We start from the raw sequence: 18,951 nt of genomic DNA on the forward strand, positions 1-18,951 counted from the left end.
AGATGTCCATTCCTCTTCAACTGTGCTGCCTTCTGTGCTATTCCTCATTGTTGTATCTATAGCGTTAGAGAACTTCAAACGTATCTCGTCATTCCTTAGAACTTCCATATCCCACTTCTTTGCGTATTGATTCTTCCTGACTAATGTCTTGAACTTCAGCCTACTCTTCATCACTACTATATTGTGATCTGAGTCTATATCTGCTCCTGGGTACGCCTTACAATCCAGTATCTAATTTCAGAATCCCTGTCTGACCATGATGTAATCTAATTGAAATCTTCCCGTATGTCCCGGCCTTTTCCAAGTATACCTCCTCCTCTTGTGATTCTTGAACAGGGTATCTGCTATTACTAGCTGAAACCTGTTACAGAACTCAATTAGTCTTTCTCCTCTTTCATTCCTTGTCCCAAGTCCATATACTCCTGTAACCTTTTCTTCTACTCCTTCCCCTACAACTGCATTCCAGTCGCCCGGACTATTAGATTTTCGTCCCCCTTTACATATTGCATTACCCTTTCAATATCCTCATACACTGTCTCTATCTGTTCATCTTCAGCTTGCGACATCGGCATGTATACCTGAACTATCGTTGTCGGTGTTGGTCTGCTGTCGATTCTGATTAGAACAACCAGGTCACTGAACTGTTCACAGCAACACACCCTCTGCCCTACCTTCCTATTCATAACGAATCCTACACCTGTTATACCATTTTCTGCTGCTGTTGATATTACCCGATACTCATCTGACCAGAAATCCTTGTCTTCCTTCCACTTCACTTCCCTGACTCCTACTATATCTATATTGAGCCTTTGCATTTCCCTTTTCAGATTTTCTAGTTTCCCCACCACGTTCAAGCTTCTGACATTTCACGCTCCGACTCGTAGAACATTATCCTTTCGTTGATTATTCAATCTTTTTCTCATGGTAACCTCCCCCTTGGCAGTCTCCTCCCGGAGATCCGAATGGGGGACTATTCCGGAACCTTTTGCCAATGGAGAGATCATCATGACACTTCTTCAACTACAGGCCACATGTCCTGTGGATACACTTTACGTGTCTTTAATGCAGTGGTTTCCATTGCCTTGTGCATCCTCATGTCGTTGATCATTGCTGATTCTTCCGCCTTTAGGGACAATTTCCCACCCCTAGGACAAGAGAGTGCCCTGAACCTCTATCCGGTCCTCCGCCCTCTTTGACAAGGCCATAGGCAGAATGAGGCTGACTTCTTATGCCGGAAGTCTTCGGCCGCCAATGTTGATTCTTTATCAAAATTTAGGCAGTGGCGGGGATCGAACCCAGGACCGAAGACGTTTTGATTATGAATCAAAGACGCTACCTCTAGACCACGGGTCTAGGAAACTGTTTTCTGCACCAAAGGTGTAGGACGCACTGTGAAGTAAGGCAGTAAGGCAGGCTGATACTATTCAGCTCCTACTGGAACTAGGAGTACTGATACATAAGAGGCCTGTTCTTTCTGTGCCTAATTTGGTTGAAATCAATCTAGGGGTTTGGGAGGAGATCCTGAATATACACACGTACACTCTGCTTTATATACTAAGCTGATCAGTACAATGAAAGTGTAGCTACTGACACAGGTCCAGAGTGGGCTGTAATTATTGTATGGAAGCAAAACTTGCTAGATATGCTAATGCATGAAGTGGAACTGATTTATGCTGGAAAAAAATTAATTCCAATTTTGGTCACAAGGTGGAAATCTGGTGTTGTAGACTTTTTGTATAGCAGTATGACATCCATGCTGCCTTTTGATAAGCCATGAACATGAGTGAACAGAATACCAGGAAAAGAGAGACTGTGTGCTGTTAGTGAAACTGTTTTATGTGAATGGCAGCAATTACAGGGAAAGGCAAAATAATGTCAACACCTGCTCTTACTTAGGAATGGTCTATTAATAAGGGGTTAGACCCCCATTTACCTGTAATACAGCTGCTTTGGCATACAATGATGGTATAGTCTCCAGTGGAATGTTACGCCACTCTTCGATCAGAATCTCTTCTAACTCCTATAGTGATGAGGGAGACGGAAATCTGCTCTGGAGTCTGCCCTCCAATACTGTACACAAGGGTTTGATCAAATCAGTTGCACATTCCTCATGCCTCGATTGTATGTCCGGACTGTGTGAATGGGTACATTATCGTCCTGGACTACAGCATCATTGTGGGCGAACAACATTTGAATCATAGGGTGCACCTGATCGCCTAAAATGATCACATAATCATTGACTGTAACCTGTAACATGACCTTTGAGAGTAATGATGGTGCCAGCAGAATACCATAATATGGCTGCCCACACCATCACACTTCCACCTCCATGCTTAACCCTTGGAATCAAGCAATCAGGATTGTAAGCTTCTTTTGGCTTTCTCCAGATGTAAACCTGGCCTGATGTTGGAAATTACAAAAACGTTGACTTGTCCGACCATATGAAGTGTTTCCAATGATCAGCCATCCTGGATTTATGCTCCCGACACCATGTTTTATGCTTCTTTGCATTGGTTGTTGTCACGAGTGGTTTCGGTACAGCAGCTCGTCCACGGATATTCACTTTATGGAGTCCTTGTCAGACAGAGTGTAGATAGATATGGGTCTTGAAGATGGCTATCGAGCTCTGCAGTCACTTTAGCCGCTGTAGTTTTGTGTTGTTTTAAAACAATTAGTGTTAGCGTAAGACGATCTCTGTCATTTAGTTTTGATTTTTGCCCACTATTATGTTTACACGATGATGCCTTTCCATGTTTTGTGTAGGCTGTTGTGACTGTTGAAACAGTTGCTCTTGAAACATTCAATGAACTGGTTGACTTGGGTACTGATGCTCCAGCTAATCAGGCCCCCACACTCTGCCCTCTTTGGAACTCTGTTATGTCTTTCACTGCAACATCGGCCTTGGCCTCTGAATGCAATAAGAAGTGTGCACAACTTGTAAACGAACTGCACTGATGCCTAGTCTGTATTGAACATGCACAGTCCAGCACAACACGTGCCTTACCCGCGTTTTTGACCGTCAACCACAACCATCCCATTACTACCACTGTTCACATTATTTTGCCTACCCCCTGTACAGTGCTGCATTGAGACTGTATCCCCGGCTGAAAGGTGTGAGGAAAGATCAGGTGTCATTAAATGGTTTAAAGAAGGTGATAATGAAATTTAAAATACAAGTGCGCTTGGTGTGGTACCTGGAAGAGGAAGGTGTCCTATTCCGGTGGAAGCTACTGACAAGGTTGCTATTGCTGTAACTGACCATGCAGCACATATCCTGGGTAGTACTGGTGCTTGTGCAGTGTCATGAGCAGTCTCCATCATGTGGTCAACAGTATGGAAAGTTCTGTGGCCTATTTTACATTGGTATCCGTACGAGATCCAAATGGTGCAGCAACTGAAAGCTAATCAACCACAGCAGTGTTCAGAATTTGCTCTTTGGTTTCTCGCACAGATCGAAGTTGATGAGATGTATCGGGAAATATTCTACGGAGTGATGAGGCACATTTTACACTACAGGGTGCACAGAATGCACAGAACTGCCAAATTTGGGATACTGTTAAACCATATGTTGTGCATGAGGACCCACTGCACTCGCTGTATGTGACTGTGTGGTGTGGATTCACAAGCACCTTTATTCTCATTCCAGACTTCTTTAAAGAGAATACACCCCGACCATCTGTCATGTACAATGTGATGCCTATGCATTATTGAGATCTCCTTGTACAGCATGTGATACTTGCTTTTAAAGTGCATAACTGTGTGGAAACAATTGTTTTCATGCAAGATGAGGCAACACCTCATCCCACTCACACAGTGAAAGGGTCTGCTTAATGCAACCTTCCACAAACATGTTATCCCCAGAGGCCTTCCAGACGCATGGCCTGCAAGATCACCTGATCTGAGTCCACATGGTTTTCGGCTCATGGGATATCTAAAGTGATGAATTTACCATGGACACATTGGGTCTCTCCCCGATCTGAAGGCCAGTCAACAGGAACACAGTTGCTCAGATTACACCAGAACTGCTGCGAGCAACTGCTGACCACGTCATCATACAGATGCAGCATATCATTGACGTCTCTGGTGCTCATATTGAACAAATTGTGCAACTGGTAGTTAATAATAAAATCAATTTTATGCCTTTCTCACTTGTTTGACCTTTTCTGCCCATGTCCCATTCCTACTCCATTACATATGGAAACATTTCTAAACATCTTTCTTGCATTTACAACACCGGATTTGCACCTAGTGACCAAAACTGGAACTTTTTCCCCAATGTAAACTGGTTCCACTTTAACGCATTAGAATGTATACCAAGTTCTGCTGCCCACAATAATTACAGCCCACAATGGACCTCTTTGCAGAAAAAATATTTTAACTGTCTTTCATACTGTACTATCTTACACCAAATTTTCACAAACATCTCTGACATGAGGGCAACACGATTTTGTTATTTTGGGTGACATTGAATGTAATGATCCCAACAATACACCCAGCCTCCTTACTCTATCCCCTTCCCCTCTCCTTCTCTTTGTTTGTTTATGATCTCTTTTTAATTTTTAATTCCTCTATTCATTTGTTCATTTCTCTTCCCTATCTACATTTTGCTTCTCTCTCTAGTTGTATATCATACTTGGATTGAAGCTGGCACAGTGCTTATCAGTATACTCTGACACCTTCCCCTTCATCTTTGTTTTCCCTCATCCTCACAACATGTAAGTCTCTCCCATCCTGGATCTGAGTAACCTGTCACTCCTTTATATCATCTTCCCATACTACTTCTTTTTCTTCCTGAGAAAGGAATATTGTTCTAGAGGCTATGATTAGTTCCTACACTTTTAAATGTGTCTATCAGCAGTACCAGAATTTTGCCACCTGAATGTAAACACTGGCCAGTCATTTTGTCATAATACAAAATGAAGTAGTGTTAAAGTACTGCTACAATGACAGGAACCCAACTTCTAAAAAAAACCTACTTTTTCTACATACTCTAAGCCACTACAAAACCCTTGTGCAATTGAAGGCAGCATATAAATCAAGATACTGAACTTGATGTACAACATCAAAAAACTGTCAAGCTCAAATAAAGGAACAGAAGAGAGGTCTAATGATCTGTTAAGAAAAAGGTGAATGAGGGCTTAGGAAAACTGGCTAATGGAGTAACAAAGTCAGACAAATTACTCTGTCAGGAGGAAGAACACAATCTCTTTTGGTCTTGCAACACAAATGAACAGGACCAGGCTGATAAAAACAACATCACACAAGTTAAGGAACTCCAAAGTAAATCTACAGGTCACAGGCCATGACATTGGGGCTACAGATTGAAAGTTGAGTAGGGTAACAGAACAAAAGCACTGGACACAAATATCTTTAAACAGAAAATTGTGGACTAGAGGGTACCATTAGTTGAAGTCATGCCAGTCCACCAACGACCAGGGGCAGAAGAAAGAGGAATGCTCATATCCAGATGATGTAGTGTAACACATATAATATAATTTTCTTTGCTTTGTTCCACAATGTATGATTCAATAATATACAATGTTGAGGGGGGGGGGGGGAGGGATCTGAAGCACCCAGAAGAGGAGGAAAAACAACTGCAACTTCACAGGCTGAAAGGATATGTTACGACATTAAAAACAGAGTCAAATTTACAAAGAATTTGGCAATATGAACCCACTTGTCAGTTAAATGTTGCAACCACTCTGGCCTGAATCCATGCACTCACTCGGTTGGCAAGGTTGTCAGAAGGTCGTTGTACGCTCTCCTGAGGAAAGGCTGGCCCACAATTGTTGCAACCAGTCCTGGATGCTGACACTAGGATGGAGCTGACATCTGAGCTGGTCCCACATTTTCTGTTGGCTACAGATCTGGAGATCTTGCTGACCATGGGAGTACCTCAATGTCATACTGGCAGTTTATAGAATGTTGAAAAATGGCACAATGATAGGGTCACATGTGATGCAACATATGAGGACACAGTATTCTGTGACATACCACTGTGCCATCAGAATTCCCTCAATCACTAACAGCTGTGACCTGAACTCATACCCAATGGCTCCAACACCATGACACTAAGAGTAACACTGCTGTGCTTCTCTAAAATGTTGGAAAAATGGGACCTCTTTCCAGGTCACCACCACACTTCCTGAAAATGGTCATTTGGGGCAGTGTAGAACTGCAGTTCATTGCTGAACACATTGGGATACCATCCAACAGCAGACAACACTTCCTGGTCATGGTGCCACTCAAAAATCATCTGTTTGTGTTGTGGTGTTAATAGCTGCCTATGCAATGGACGATAATTCCCTAGTCTGGTTGCTGCTACTCTCTGACCAATGGCGTGGCAAGACAGAAGATATTGCAGGTAGGCAGATCTGAACAGGTTACAATGTGCTTGGTGTGTGGTACTGACCTTTCTGGTGGTCAGACAGAGTCAACCAGAACCTTGACAAAAAGCATGCCTGCCCCCAATTTCCCATCATGCCACTGTAACACCCAGATGGTCCACAAACCTGGACATTGCACAAATTGCCAGCTAACCAAGTGGAGTCCTATATTGAGGCCTTTTTGTGCTTTATCAGGTGCTGATAACTCTCCCTCACACTATTATGTGGTGTCTTTGCACCATTCACAGTGATCACTCATCATCTCACACTGTTCAGGCCCCTTCACTCCCCTTACATACCCTACCAGGCCTGGTAACAACACTAAATACAAACAACACTAACGCTCCCTGGTGGCCACTGAAACTGCCCACAGAATTGGAATTCTAATTACTTACAGATCTGCCAATGGTTCGTACATGTACGAAGTTACACTGACATTCAATCTTCTCCTGTGTCCTTCACTTTTTTTGTCAGACAGTGTAGTTGCTCCTCAGTGTTTGTAAAATAATCACTTAGGAGAAACACCATATTTTCTTTAGAATAATATCATTTAAAAGAACAGAAAATGTGTACTTACACCTTTTAATTTTGTGACTGAAAAGTCTAAGGCCACCACTAATTTATCAAGCACTAAGTTTACTGTTGCTGGAGGAAAAATTAAATCAAAGAAAATAATAGTAATATACACAAGATTTAATGATCCACAGTTAGAGTGGAAAAATGAATTGCTGATATAATGTTCATGGCTCATGTGTATGCAAGTGTTGTCTATTGGTTGCACAAATTTGGCCAAATTGTTTATTTTTTCTTTTTATCACCAATGTGACTGGGATGATTCTGGAAAGTGTTATAATGTTAATTATTATAGTTGTTTCATAACTTCATAAGTATGTAGTTTTTAGAATTATTTGCTCTTTGCTTGCTTACCTAGAAGATGTTGCACTGACCTGTCACCCTCACATCCCATACTACTGTAGACCTAATATTTATAGAGTTATGGTATATTTGGCAAAGGTATGTATGTTACTGAATATGAAAAAATATAATGTATGACTTTCACAAGTATTCCAAGATGACAGAAGGTATATTACAGTTTAGCTTCCCATCAAATACATTGAAACAGTGAACTACTGCTGTGAAAGATTTGAGACGACCTATACCTGCAACATGCTTTCACTATGTACATGTCTTTTTTAGCAGTAAGTAATACACACATGGAGATAAGACATGACGCACCAAGATGGTAATGTCTGTCTACTTAATGGAATTGTAGTAAATTTGTTCAATAAAATTTTTCTGGTTCACTAATAAAGACTGTTGCTTTTACATGACATTCTCATTTCGCGCCTGAGTTCATTCATAAAACCATTGTTTGATAAGAAAGAGTGTGCAGAGACAGGAGGAATGAAATGCTTTTGAATGGTTGTATTAAACTTTACTCTTCATATAGTGGTCTGATAGCTATTTTGTACCATGTGTTCTGTGTGAAGATGAGTGAAAAATGTTTTAAAACACATGAATTATTTAGGACAACAAATCAAATGAGGTCATTATAGAAGGAAATGAGTGCAAAGATACACCCCAAAATGGAATAAATGTGGTCCTAACATATACTGCAACTCAGTAATACAAAATGAAAAAATTTAAATTACTGAGTTATTAACACAATATACACAAAATTGCTGTCGACAGTTAAAAATGTATACAGATATATGGGGGGGTGGGGGGTGGAGAGGGAGGCAGGGAGGGAGGGGGGAGGGAGGGGGAGAGGGAGAGAGAGGGAGGGGTTCATAATTTATATGTTGTTGTTAGTTATAACAAACCTTTCTCAAGAGGCATTTATTTCCTCTATATTTAAATGCGCAATGAACCTGAGTCGCATTTGAAGAGCAGGCCTCAATCTTCGAATAATACACTCTACTTCATTCTTCATTGTATCACCAACGAACATGTACTTTATATGATACCTGAGCTGTTGCTAAGGAAATCAACTCTATTTGAAATTAATACATAATGATTAAAAGTTTCGCATTCACAATGCATTTAAACATCATAAACACTGTTTCTTATAGCTATGTAAAATGAAAGTCAAAAAAGAAAAGTATGCGAAATCTATATTATGAAACCATTGATACATAAAACTAAAACTCCCACAGACTGGCTGCAGGGCTGGAGGAGAGTCAGCAAACAGCAAAACTATCCACTGCAGAGAGTTATATTTAGAGGTCTTCAGAGTTCTTCATTGTAAATGATTTCTTGTTGCTTTGTGTTGCAACATAATGACACACAAAACACATTGTTGAATGATAGCACTTTCTAGCTCAATGTGGTCTGTGAATTCTGAAGAAGTGTTAGAAGGGGAAGATACTTCTGAATTTGGAAATATATCTGTGGAAGCCACATCTGTGATGCTATCCACTCAATGCTACAGCTTCTAAGTTGTATCAGAGGCTCTACAGTGTAGATTTCTGCAGTGTAGTCAGCATATAGGAAAGTATGCTGTACTGGTATGTGTGGATCACCAAAGTTGATACTATGAGCAAGAGACAATAAACAATACAGTGTAATAACCAACAGGAACTAGTTACAGGAAGGAATGTAACACAGAAAAGGCTGGCTGCCAGTGATGTAGTGATAATTAGGCCCTGCATTTTAATGGTAAGTCACATATATTCCCTCAACTTTAGTATAAATTTTACAACAATTTATGCACAAATCCAGGTACTGCAGTGTAGAACAATGTATTTTTATTGAGGATATGAAGCCATATTTATAGCTTTTTTTACAGGTCATATTTTGGACAACTTTTGCCATAAAAGATCATATTTCAGCCAACTTTGGCCAAAAATGCATATATGTCTTTAAGGCACAAGAATAAAAACATGAAATGTTTCAGGTGATATTGTCACACAAATAAACACACCAATTACTACAAAGCTTTACGAATCAGGACTATAGACAAACAGCGTAACACACTAGGCAATTCGCTGACATAAGACATAGTTGCACATGGTTGACAAAACTCTCTCGACACCACGAGGGAAACTTGTGATGTAATAAATACCAGACATGCGGTTATACTATTCAATTTGAATATGAACTCAGACTGGTTCAACATACCAAAAGTGAAGTGCTCCAACAGCATGAAGTTGCAAGGTTATGTTCGTGATTTTGGAGAGAAGCATTGATGGGGAAATATTATTTTGAAAACTATGTGAAGTAAAAATTAGTGAAGAAAAGGCACTGCAATGTGCAACAACACTATAATACTGTCAAATACAGTAGCTGTTAGAAGAGAAGTGCTGAAAATGACAGGAGACAAATACTGTTATTCGAGCCGACGGGTCCATCTTCAACTTTGTAGTCATTCTTCAAGGACTTATGTGAGATGACGGTGTATTGCAACATCCCATTGGAGAAGCTGAAAAATCCACACTTCAGGCAGTTCTTGGAGTAGTTCACAAAAGTTACGGTTCCAGACAAATCACTGAGAAAGAACTGTTTATCTATATGCTATGAGGAGGTGCTCAACAACATACGAATTAGTGTTGCTGACCAAAAAGTTCGGGTGTTCAGAGATGAAACCACTGATATGGGTACATGTTATGTTGCAAATGTAGTTTAATCTAAAAGTTGACAGGCCTGGAGAAATGTTCCTCCTAAAGTGTGATGGAATGTGAGTAAACAGCTCATCAATTGCCATTTTGTTTGATAGCTCTACGGAGCTACTGTGGCTCGTAGGCGTAAACAGAGATTATGTTTTGCTGCTTGTTACTGACGGCGCTTCATACATGGCTAAAGCAGCCAAGGGGCTTCAGATTATTTACCTTGGTATGGTGTGTATAACATGCTTGCACACACATTACACAGAGTTGCAAAAGAGATGCAAACAAATTACCCTAATGTGGACAAATTAATTTCCTGTGACGAGAACACATACGTGAAAGCTCCACTATGAGTGCACAAATTCATGGAACAAGCACCTTCACTGCCCCTTTGCCTCTCCTTCAGCCTGTTCTTATACAATGGCTTTTCTTAGTTCATTGCTGCTGAGTATTATTTCACCAACTACACCAAAATAAAGATAATCTTTTGTGAGCTTCATAGCAATGAATCAAGTACTATCAAAATTGTGAAAGAATACAGGCAATATAACCAAACAACACAAAGGGAACTGTAAGAGATGACATTCCCTTCCAACTTGTAACACTTATTGCCTCACAATGGCAACTAGCTGTTGTAGGTTAATAACCAGCAAAAGTTTAAAATCAATACATTAAAGAAACTAAAATAAGCAGCCAGACAATGGGCAACACTTGGCACGAAGGACATGATAATTGAAGCCAAGAGTTCAAACTAGAACTAAGATACTGGTTTGAGGACTTTCAAACATATGAAGGGGGCATTAATGGAGGCTGGGAGAAGAATATAGCCGTTGTAAAGGCAGAGCTGGAAAAATTGTTGGTTTCTGGAACCCAAGAAGAAAGGAATGGATGTCACAACGAATCTGGAATTGTGTTGAGCAACGAAGAGAAGTAGAATTAAAGCTGAACAGTAGCAAGACATGGCTCAAGAATATGAAACTACAGGAGGAATATAAAGCTGAAGACATGGAGATGACAAAGTGTGTTAAGGCTGATTGCAGGAAGACCCTCACTGAAAAGAAAGTCACCCGCAATCAACCTGTAAGGAGCAAACAATGATATCTCATCACCAACAATGATGCACAACTTTCAAGATGAATGGAGATGATGAGAAGGAGCCTGAACATCAAAGAGAACCCGAAGATGAAGGTGCTCCTGAGATGGTAGAAAATATGATTACCTCAGACCCATCTTCAACAGAAGAGATTGAGACAGCAATTCAAGCAGCTAAAGAATGTAAAGGCCGCAGAAGCAAATAACATTGCACCAGCACTTCTGACCACTGACAAAGACACAACCACTGATCTTCTTCACCCTCTCTTGATAAACATCTGGAACTAGGAGAGCATGTCAAAGGAGTGGTGAGAAGGACTCCTTGTTAAATTGCCATAATTGGAGGGAAATCACCTTTCTTTTGATTCCAAGCAAAGTGATGGTACGAATAATCCTTGATAAAATCAAGATGAACATCGAACTGCAGATAAGAAAGGAGCAAGCTGGTTTTAGAAGTAACTTTTCTTGCATAGATCAAATAAACTTAGAGTCATTATAGAACAATCAAATGAATTCATCACTAGTCCTCACACAATCTTTTGTAGACTCTGATAAGGACTTGGACTCAATAAAAAGAAGTCATATGTGGAAATCTTTGAAAAATTATGTGATACCAGAGACGACTGTAAACATTATTGGGAGACTTACAATAACTGCACATGCCAAGTCATCCACAAGGGTAAAGTTATGGAGCCCTTCCCAGTGAAGTCTAGAGCTCGCCAAGAATGTATTTTATCTCCAATTATCTTTTTACTAGAGCTATATAAAGTGATGAAAGTGCTGGAGGAGAAGAAGAGATTGATACTATGGGAATTGACTGGCATGATCAGAAGATCTTTAGTTTGCCAAAACCTGCCTCCTATCAAAGTACCATGCTGACATGGAAGGAAAGCTGCAGGACCTTGAACATGATGCCGCCAAGATGAAGATTATGAAAATCAATACAAGAGATATGAGAAAGCTAAGAATCAATAATGAGGATACTGAAATGGTAAACAAGCTCACATACCTGGGGAGTGTAGTTACTGAATATGAAGGAGCATCTGCTGATGTCAGAGCAAGAATCCAAAAGGCAAATGGGGGCTTCATCCAGCTGCATCCATTATGGAGGGGCACAGAGATTTCTTTAACAACTAAATTTTGAATATTTAGAACAAGTGTGAAAAAAGTGCTGCTATACAGTTGCGAACTTCATCACCAAGAGTTTGTAAGTCTTTCTCAGGAGATGTCTTTGGAAAACTCTTAAAATCTTTCGACCAAATGCGCTATCAAACAAAGACCTTCTGGAATCAAATAAGAGAAGACGCTATCGCCATTCAAATCAAGAGCAGAAAGTCGAGCTGCCTCGGACGCACCACATGGAAAGGCCAGGATGTACTAGAGAGACAATGTTTCTTCTGGAACCCACAGGGTGAAAGGAAACAAGGGAGACCAAGGACATCATGGTGGCAGAGTGAGCAGGAATAGGACTAGATGGAGGAGAAAATATTTGCAGAATTGAAGACCCTTGCTTGAAATACAATGTGTTGGCAGAGCTCTATCAAAGCCCTAAGCTCATCATAAGAGCAACACAAAATAAATCCAGTAAGTCACTTACACTTTCTGACATCATTATTATAAAATTTGTAATCTATCAGAGAGCTAAACTTATGATAAAAAATATACCTTGAAGCTTTGTGTTTTAGTGCGTATTGACCTTTAAGATATCTCAAACAAAGATGTGCCAGTAACGTTTTAAATAATGGCATAAATGACTGATTTTCTGAGACCAAACTTTTTCTAAGTGGCTAGACCTATATTTAATACTATAACCCTCTAATCACGTGATTTTCCAGTTTTTCATACAAAATCATGGAGCATTTTTATTCAGAAAAAAAATTATCTGCAAATTTGTAAAACTTTTGATTAGTGTGCTTGAGCACCCAACAACACACATCCTACAAGAATTTCAGATATACAGCAGTTGTAACTTAAAAGCACACATTAACCATTCAAAAAAAAGCAAAAATCAGAAGTTTCTGATCACTTGTTAGGTACATGAATTCAATGACCATATCATGAAAAAGGATACAGAAGGTCACAGATAGGATCCATATACTGCAGAGTTGGTGAATTCCTGTCCACTTGTTCCAATAATTCATAGAGCTCAAGCGTAAGGTCCAACACACAGCGCGGACGATCTGTGTTCAGTCTTTGTAGAAATGGGCCCACCAAATGGCACAAAAAGAGCAACTGTGCTTCACTTTGGACAAGTGGCCGTATCTGCTCTTTCACAAACCTGAAAAAGGGAACAGATACTGACAAATAAACCCAAGTACGGTCAGTTTTGTGTTCTGCATTTCAAGCAACATTCATTTAGCAGGCACATAATTGTTAGCTGATTGTGCACGGTCTATCATAATTAATGGTATACATGCATACAGTTGAAAATAAACGATACTAGAAACAAAGCAATGTCAGTACACATGGGCTCTAAAATTCGTATCTTAAGAGTTATGAGCACTTCTTCAGGCGAAACAAATTTCTTCTACTGCAAGCTCTCAGCTCTCCATACTTTGAGAAGTGTTAGTACGGAAACAAGAAAAAAAGTCCAGAAAACATGGGCTCTAAACTGCATACCTTGAGATTTATAAACACTTCTTCATCTCCACTACTGTGAAACACATCTCTTCTACTGAAGAAGTGCTCATAGCTCTTAAACTACGCACTTTAGATCCCATGTTTATTGGATAATTTTTTCTTGTTTTAGTCCACACTGCCTCCTCTCAAAATATGGAAAGCAAAGAGCTTTCAGTAGGAGAGATTTGTTTCACAGTAATGAAGATGAAAAAGTGCTCATACCTCTTTCCATATGCATTTTAGAGCCCTTGTTTACTGAGATTTTTTGTTTTGTTTCTAATGCCGTGTACTTTCAACTGTATGGATTAACATTGTTAATTATGATACATCTAGTATACATTGTGATGAATAAATGTGAAAAGTTAAAATTGGGCTATACTGAGATGGATCCCAGTTTTTTCTAGCACTTTAGCTATAACTTCTACTGGCGAACATCCTTTTACTTCATGCCCACCTGCAAATTAAAGGCTTCTCTGTTCAACAAGTAGTGATCTAACCTCATATAAATATTTATTCTCTATCCTGGATTTTCCATGACATACACTAAGGTATATCATTACATACCCTATAGTATACCATGACATACACTTATAAGTCTAAACATTATGAGCATCTACTTAATATTGTATTGGTTCACCTCTGGAACACAGTTCTGCATGGCATGGATTCAACAAGTCCTTGATAGGTTTTATGTCTATGCACAGGTCCATAAATTATGGGCTAGTGGTTTGTGAGTGACAAGCTACGTGGTGACACACACAACTGCAGAAAAAGGATATGCATCCCTAAGTTGACTTATTAACAAATAAGACTCGCAACCAAAAGTTTTATTATATAATAAGCAAAGAATAAAATAAAATAACATGCCGAGTATAAATGTACTGATATTGGTGTCAGGTTTTATTTTTATTTTGCATGTGGTCAGCCATATTGATGGACGGCGTACATCTTCAGCATGGGATGGTGGTCAGAGCGACTTCATGAGAGGAAATAACTGATTGGGTGTGGAAATTCCATAAACTGCCATCCTGTTCTGGAAATGTGGTGGAGTTGTGAAGAATGATTATATTGACAATGGACACATGTTGTATGAGATGAAATCGAACTTTGAAAATTATTACTGTTTACTGGTATACTGAATGATGGTCGTCATCATATAATGTGGTTAATGTGTATAATGATGAAAAAAATATACAGTTTTTTATCTCAACAGTAATATGAAGCGTTATTTGCAAAAGTGGAGTTCAAAAATATCAATTCTAGATTTTAAAGTAATTATCACAGATTTTGAGAAGTCTGAGAGAACATTGGTCATACAAATGTAAAGCAGACAACACAACATTAGAAGAAATAGTTATGTAGCAACTGGTGCCCAGCAACATCTGAGATGTGCTCCTTTAGATTCAGATCAGGTGAATTTGGTGGCCATGATATCAATGTGTGTTCACTACCATGCCCCTCAAACCACCATAACATGATTCTGGTCTTGTGATACAGACTGTCCCTATAGCAGAAGATTGTCCCCAACAGCCTATGTCTGGGTTGGGGTACAGGTTTTGAGCAACAATTCACCTAGATGGTGGAGCATTCAGACACAACAATCAACCAGGCGACATGTTTCCACCAATCCACAATCCAATCTCAATGGTTGTATGTCTGATGCAGTTGTAATTGACAGCATTGTTAAGTAAACATGGTAACATGTGGGGAGGGGGGGGGCATCTGCTGAGGACCCCATCTTCAACAAGTGCATTAAACAGTGTGTTCCAAAATATCTGGGCCTTTAACAGCATTGTACTCTGCTTTACAGTGTGGGTAAGATTCATTCCGTGATGAGACATGGACGTCCATTACCACCTACTCATGGTTTCATCTTTCTTCAACCTTTTTCCTTAGATATTCATAACAAAAGCACACAAATAGTTGGTCAGCTTTGCTGTTTCTATGGTGCTCACTGTCAGGTGCCAGGCCACAGCAATCTACCCTTTATCAAAACCATTTATGTCAGTAGATTTCCCCAGTTGCAATCCATATTGACACTGGAATGAGTCCCCATTTGTCTCTACTTCATTTATATACTTTATTTACCATATTACATGCCACAATGCCTCCAGGTGGTATTCAGTCTAGTGGTGGGCAGTGGTAATAATGTTTTGGCTCATCAGTGGATGTACACTAATTAATATGCAAAGCGAGAAACATATCCCTGCACCAATTCCTCTATTTTTTCCAAATATACCACCACTCCAGCTTAGTAGTTTTATGTATACACCTCACAGATGCTACAGTTCCCAGCAACAGGAAATATAATACAATATCAATTGCACAAACATCTATCACAATTTAGAACAATATATAAATATACTGAGTAAATATTCGGTTGTTAAGCTCTGCAAGACTAAATTATGAGTAATAAATAAGTAAGAGTAGAACATTCATCAAAGTGGTAATACAATTAGTTCCAGAAAATCAGAAGTTCTAATGAAAATTTTTGAACAAATAACGAAAAGGATTTTCACCATCTGATTTTGCAATAAATGCAGTAAACATTCAAGAGAGCTCATTACAATGTAGTTTCATGACCACTAATAATGCTTATGTAAATAAAAACTGAAATATGTATGGTACAAACAAAATCACAAAGTTCAGATTCACAACAGCTGACTACAGAAACCTAGTGAAATGCAGATTAACTGCTACACCATTTGGGAAGGTTTTGTAAAATCATTGTCAAAACTGTGATACAATCTGACACAAAATGCAGAACTCTTGAAACAAATTTCTGAGTAAATGTATGGTAAATCATACGCCAGAGCATGGTGTAAACTCATATCTCTTTTCAACCTAAAATACTCGTTTTGGCATAAGATTTACCTCACACTGAAATGGAACTTCACTTCAGAGGTTCTGTGTCTGAAGACTGCAAGTGCTGGAAACTGTAATGTCAGATAACATTAAAAAAATAAAATAAAAATATAATAATAATAATAAACTTTAAGCAATTAAGAGAGAATTATTCACAAAAGTCCTTCAGTGTTCATAGAAATAAATGTTTGGTTCTGTACATCAGTACAGGTTGTTATTTCATTTAAATAGTCACTGAAACTGCATGCCTTAAAATCAGATATTTCTTTATATTTTTTTTCCACATATTGATGCCACCTTTATGGTGGGAACACAAGACAGAATGGTCCAGGATAAATTTCTACTGCCCATCAAGGTCATTAATGAGAAGATAAAATTTAGCATAGGGATTGAAAATAAAATGTGTGGATGCAGGTTGGGCATACATTAGCAAAAATTAGTGGTCATGGATCATTGCCTAGATTAAAACCAGGTGACCAAAGTGTTATGCAGGATACCAGTAAAGGGCTTCAGGAATGTTGTTAATAAAAGGACATTATCAAGACCAAAACAAATGAGGTGACTGACGGGAGAGATGAGCAATGTACAGAATCCTAAACTGACAACAGTTTGCCACAACTGCATCTATCAAGCTGAAACCTGACTGGTGATGCTGAGACTCAACTACAGCTTTTCCCCACCATTAAGTGCACAATCAGTCTTGGAACAATGCCGATTTCTAATGAAACCTATAAATCAATGACACAGCTGTTAAACAACTTTTCTGTTGAATACCATCACACTTCTTCAATTAACTTCACTTAATTAAAATCCTCACTAGCTTATATTAGTAGAATCTTTGTCACATCTGCACATCTACATTTTATCATATGTAACATGAAACCCTTATGCAATACTGCTGTTTAAATAAACTGTAAAATTAATCTGTAGCTGCAGAAACAAATGTACAAAAACATGCATTTTTAAATTACTTACTGTGGAACAGTTGTAATCTGACCAACACCAGCATGATGCCACATTGAATGTGCCAGTGCAAGAGTGTATGAAAATTTGTTTTCTAGGAGAGCATCATGGGTAGCAACAAATTTAAAAATCTGGAACGGAGAGCTGCGATATGTCCAATGTGCCAACTGTGGGCAACTTATCACTTGCACCAGGCGTTCATGCAGAACGCACCAGTATGAATCGGGAAGTGCAGCCATGATGAGACCAATAGAGTTGATCCACAAATGTATTTGGCTTGGGGGAATCACTGTATAGCTGAAATTGTGAACGAAAATAGCATAATTATTAAATGACAAAACAGAAAAAAATAACAATGTGTCCACTTTATGTTTGCTCACCCTTTGGCAACAACATCCAGAAGGTTGTTTCCCACCATTGTAGGAGTAACAGGGACGGCCATTAGTTCTACACAAGTGACATACAGAGCATGTGCTGCTGGGTTTGGAAATTCGTTAAATCTCCAATCTGTTGATGGAAACTGTGATTTTCCTGACATTGCTACATTAGAATTAAGGATGATTAAACTATGACAACAAGAATTTTGTTCCACTTCTCAAAATACTAATAACAATGAATACATCCTCAACTGCCATACAGTCAAGAAAATTATTTTAATTCAGTACCAACGATATGGCATTATTTTGTGTGCACTTTATTCCAAGCATTGCATTTTTTAATGCAAAGATAGGATCTGAGTAGAAAACATTAGATTAGAACCATTTCAATAAATAAAAAAAATTCCACACTGAGAGAAACTGTTCAGGTCTTCTACTTCTTAGAAACACTAATCACACTGTTTTAAACAAATATGGATAAATGGTAATATACTCAGATTTATCCAAGGAATGTTTCAACACCTTCTATATATTAGTACAAAAATATAGTCAGAGCAATGGTATTTGGATTCATCATCTTCTATTTATTAGTACAAAAATATGGTCAGAGTAATGGTATCGATATGCATGCAAAAGCATGTGCCACCTAATATGTCACAAAATGCCGCATAGAAAAATGCGCTTTTCTGGGGCTCAAATTCTACTGATGATAGAAAAATAAGGTCAAATGTTTTGGATAGCCCTTGGGCTACGGACCATTTGTATACCCCACAGAAGGATCATCTCACACTAACTGTCCTACCATACAGGGTCAAAGTAAGAATATTACACACTTCCTCCAGCTTAGGCATATGGAGCAAATCGGTTGGTTCTTTTTGTATTATATATGGTTTATGGTGCACCTTAAGGGGCTTATGAAGGCAGCAACATTTAGTTCATGGGTGGTTCCTGTGAAAACCCAAAAAACATGCTTTTTATGTACCAACACTGAGCCGCAGATTCCAAGAAGATCCAGATCTCAAACAACCTGGAAAATTTTCTTGA

At 38.9% G+C, this 18,951-nt stretch overlaps 1 protein-coding gene across 1 annotated transcript in view; it reads right to left on the reverse strand.

Annotated features, from left to right (window-relative positions):
- LOC126266915 (mediator of RNA polymerase II transcription subunit 23) overlaps positions 1–18,951 on the reverse strand; it is a 174,781-nt gene that overhangs the window by 9,367 nt on the left and 146,463 nt on the right. Inside the window, exons 19-22 of the mRNA XM_049971600.1 lie at positions 17,911–18,070; positions 17,543–17,827; positions 13,155–13,361; positions 8,210–8,353 (exon numbers count right to left, since the gene is read on the reverse strand). Coding sequence (XP_049827557.1) covers positions 8,215–8,353; positions 13,155–13,361; positions 17,543–17,827; positions 17,911–18,070 — 791 coding nt within the window. The 3' untranslated portion in view covers positions 8,210–8,214. The remainder of the gene's footprint in view (positions 1–8,209; positions 8,354–13,154; positions 13,362–17,542; positions 17,828–17,910; positions 18,071–18,951) is intronic.

The sequence above is a fragment of the Schistocerca gregaria genome, chromosome 4 (assembly GCF_023897955.1).
Source record: "Schistocerca gregaria isolate iqSchGreg1 chromosome 4, iqSchGreg1.2, whole genome shotgun sequence".
NCBI lineage: Eukaryota > Metazoa > Arthropoda > Insecta > Orthoptera > Acrididae > Schistocerca > Schistocerca gregaria.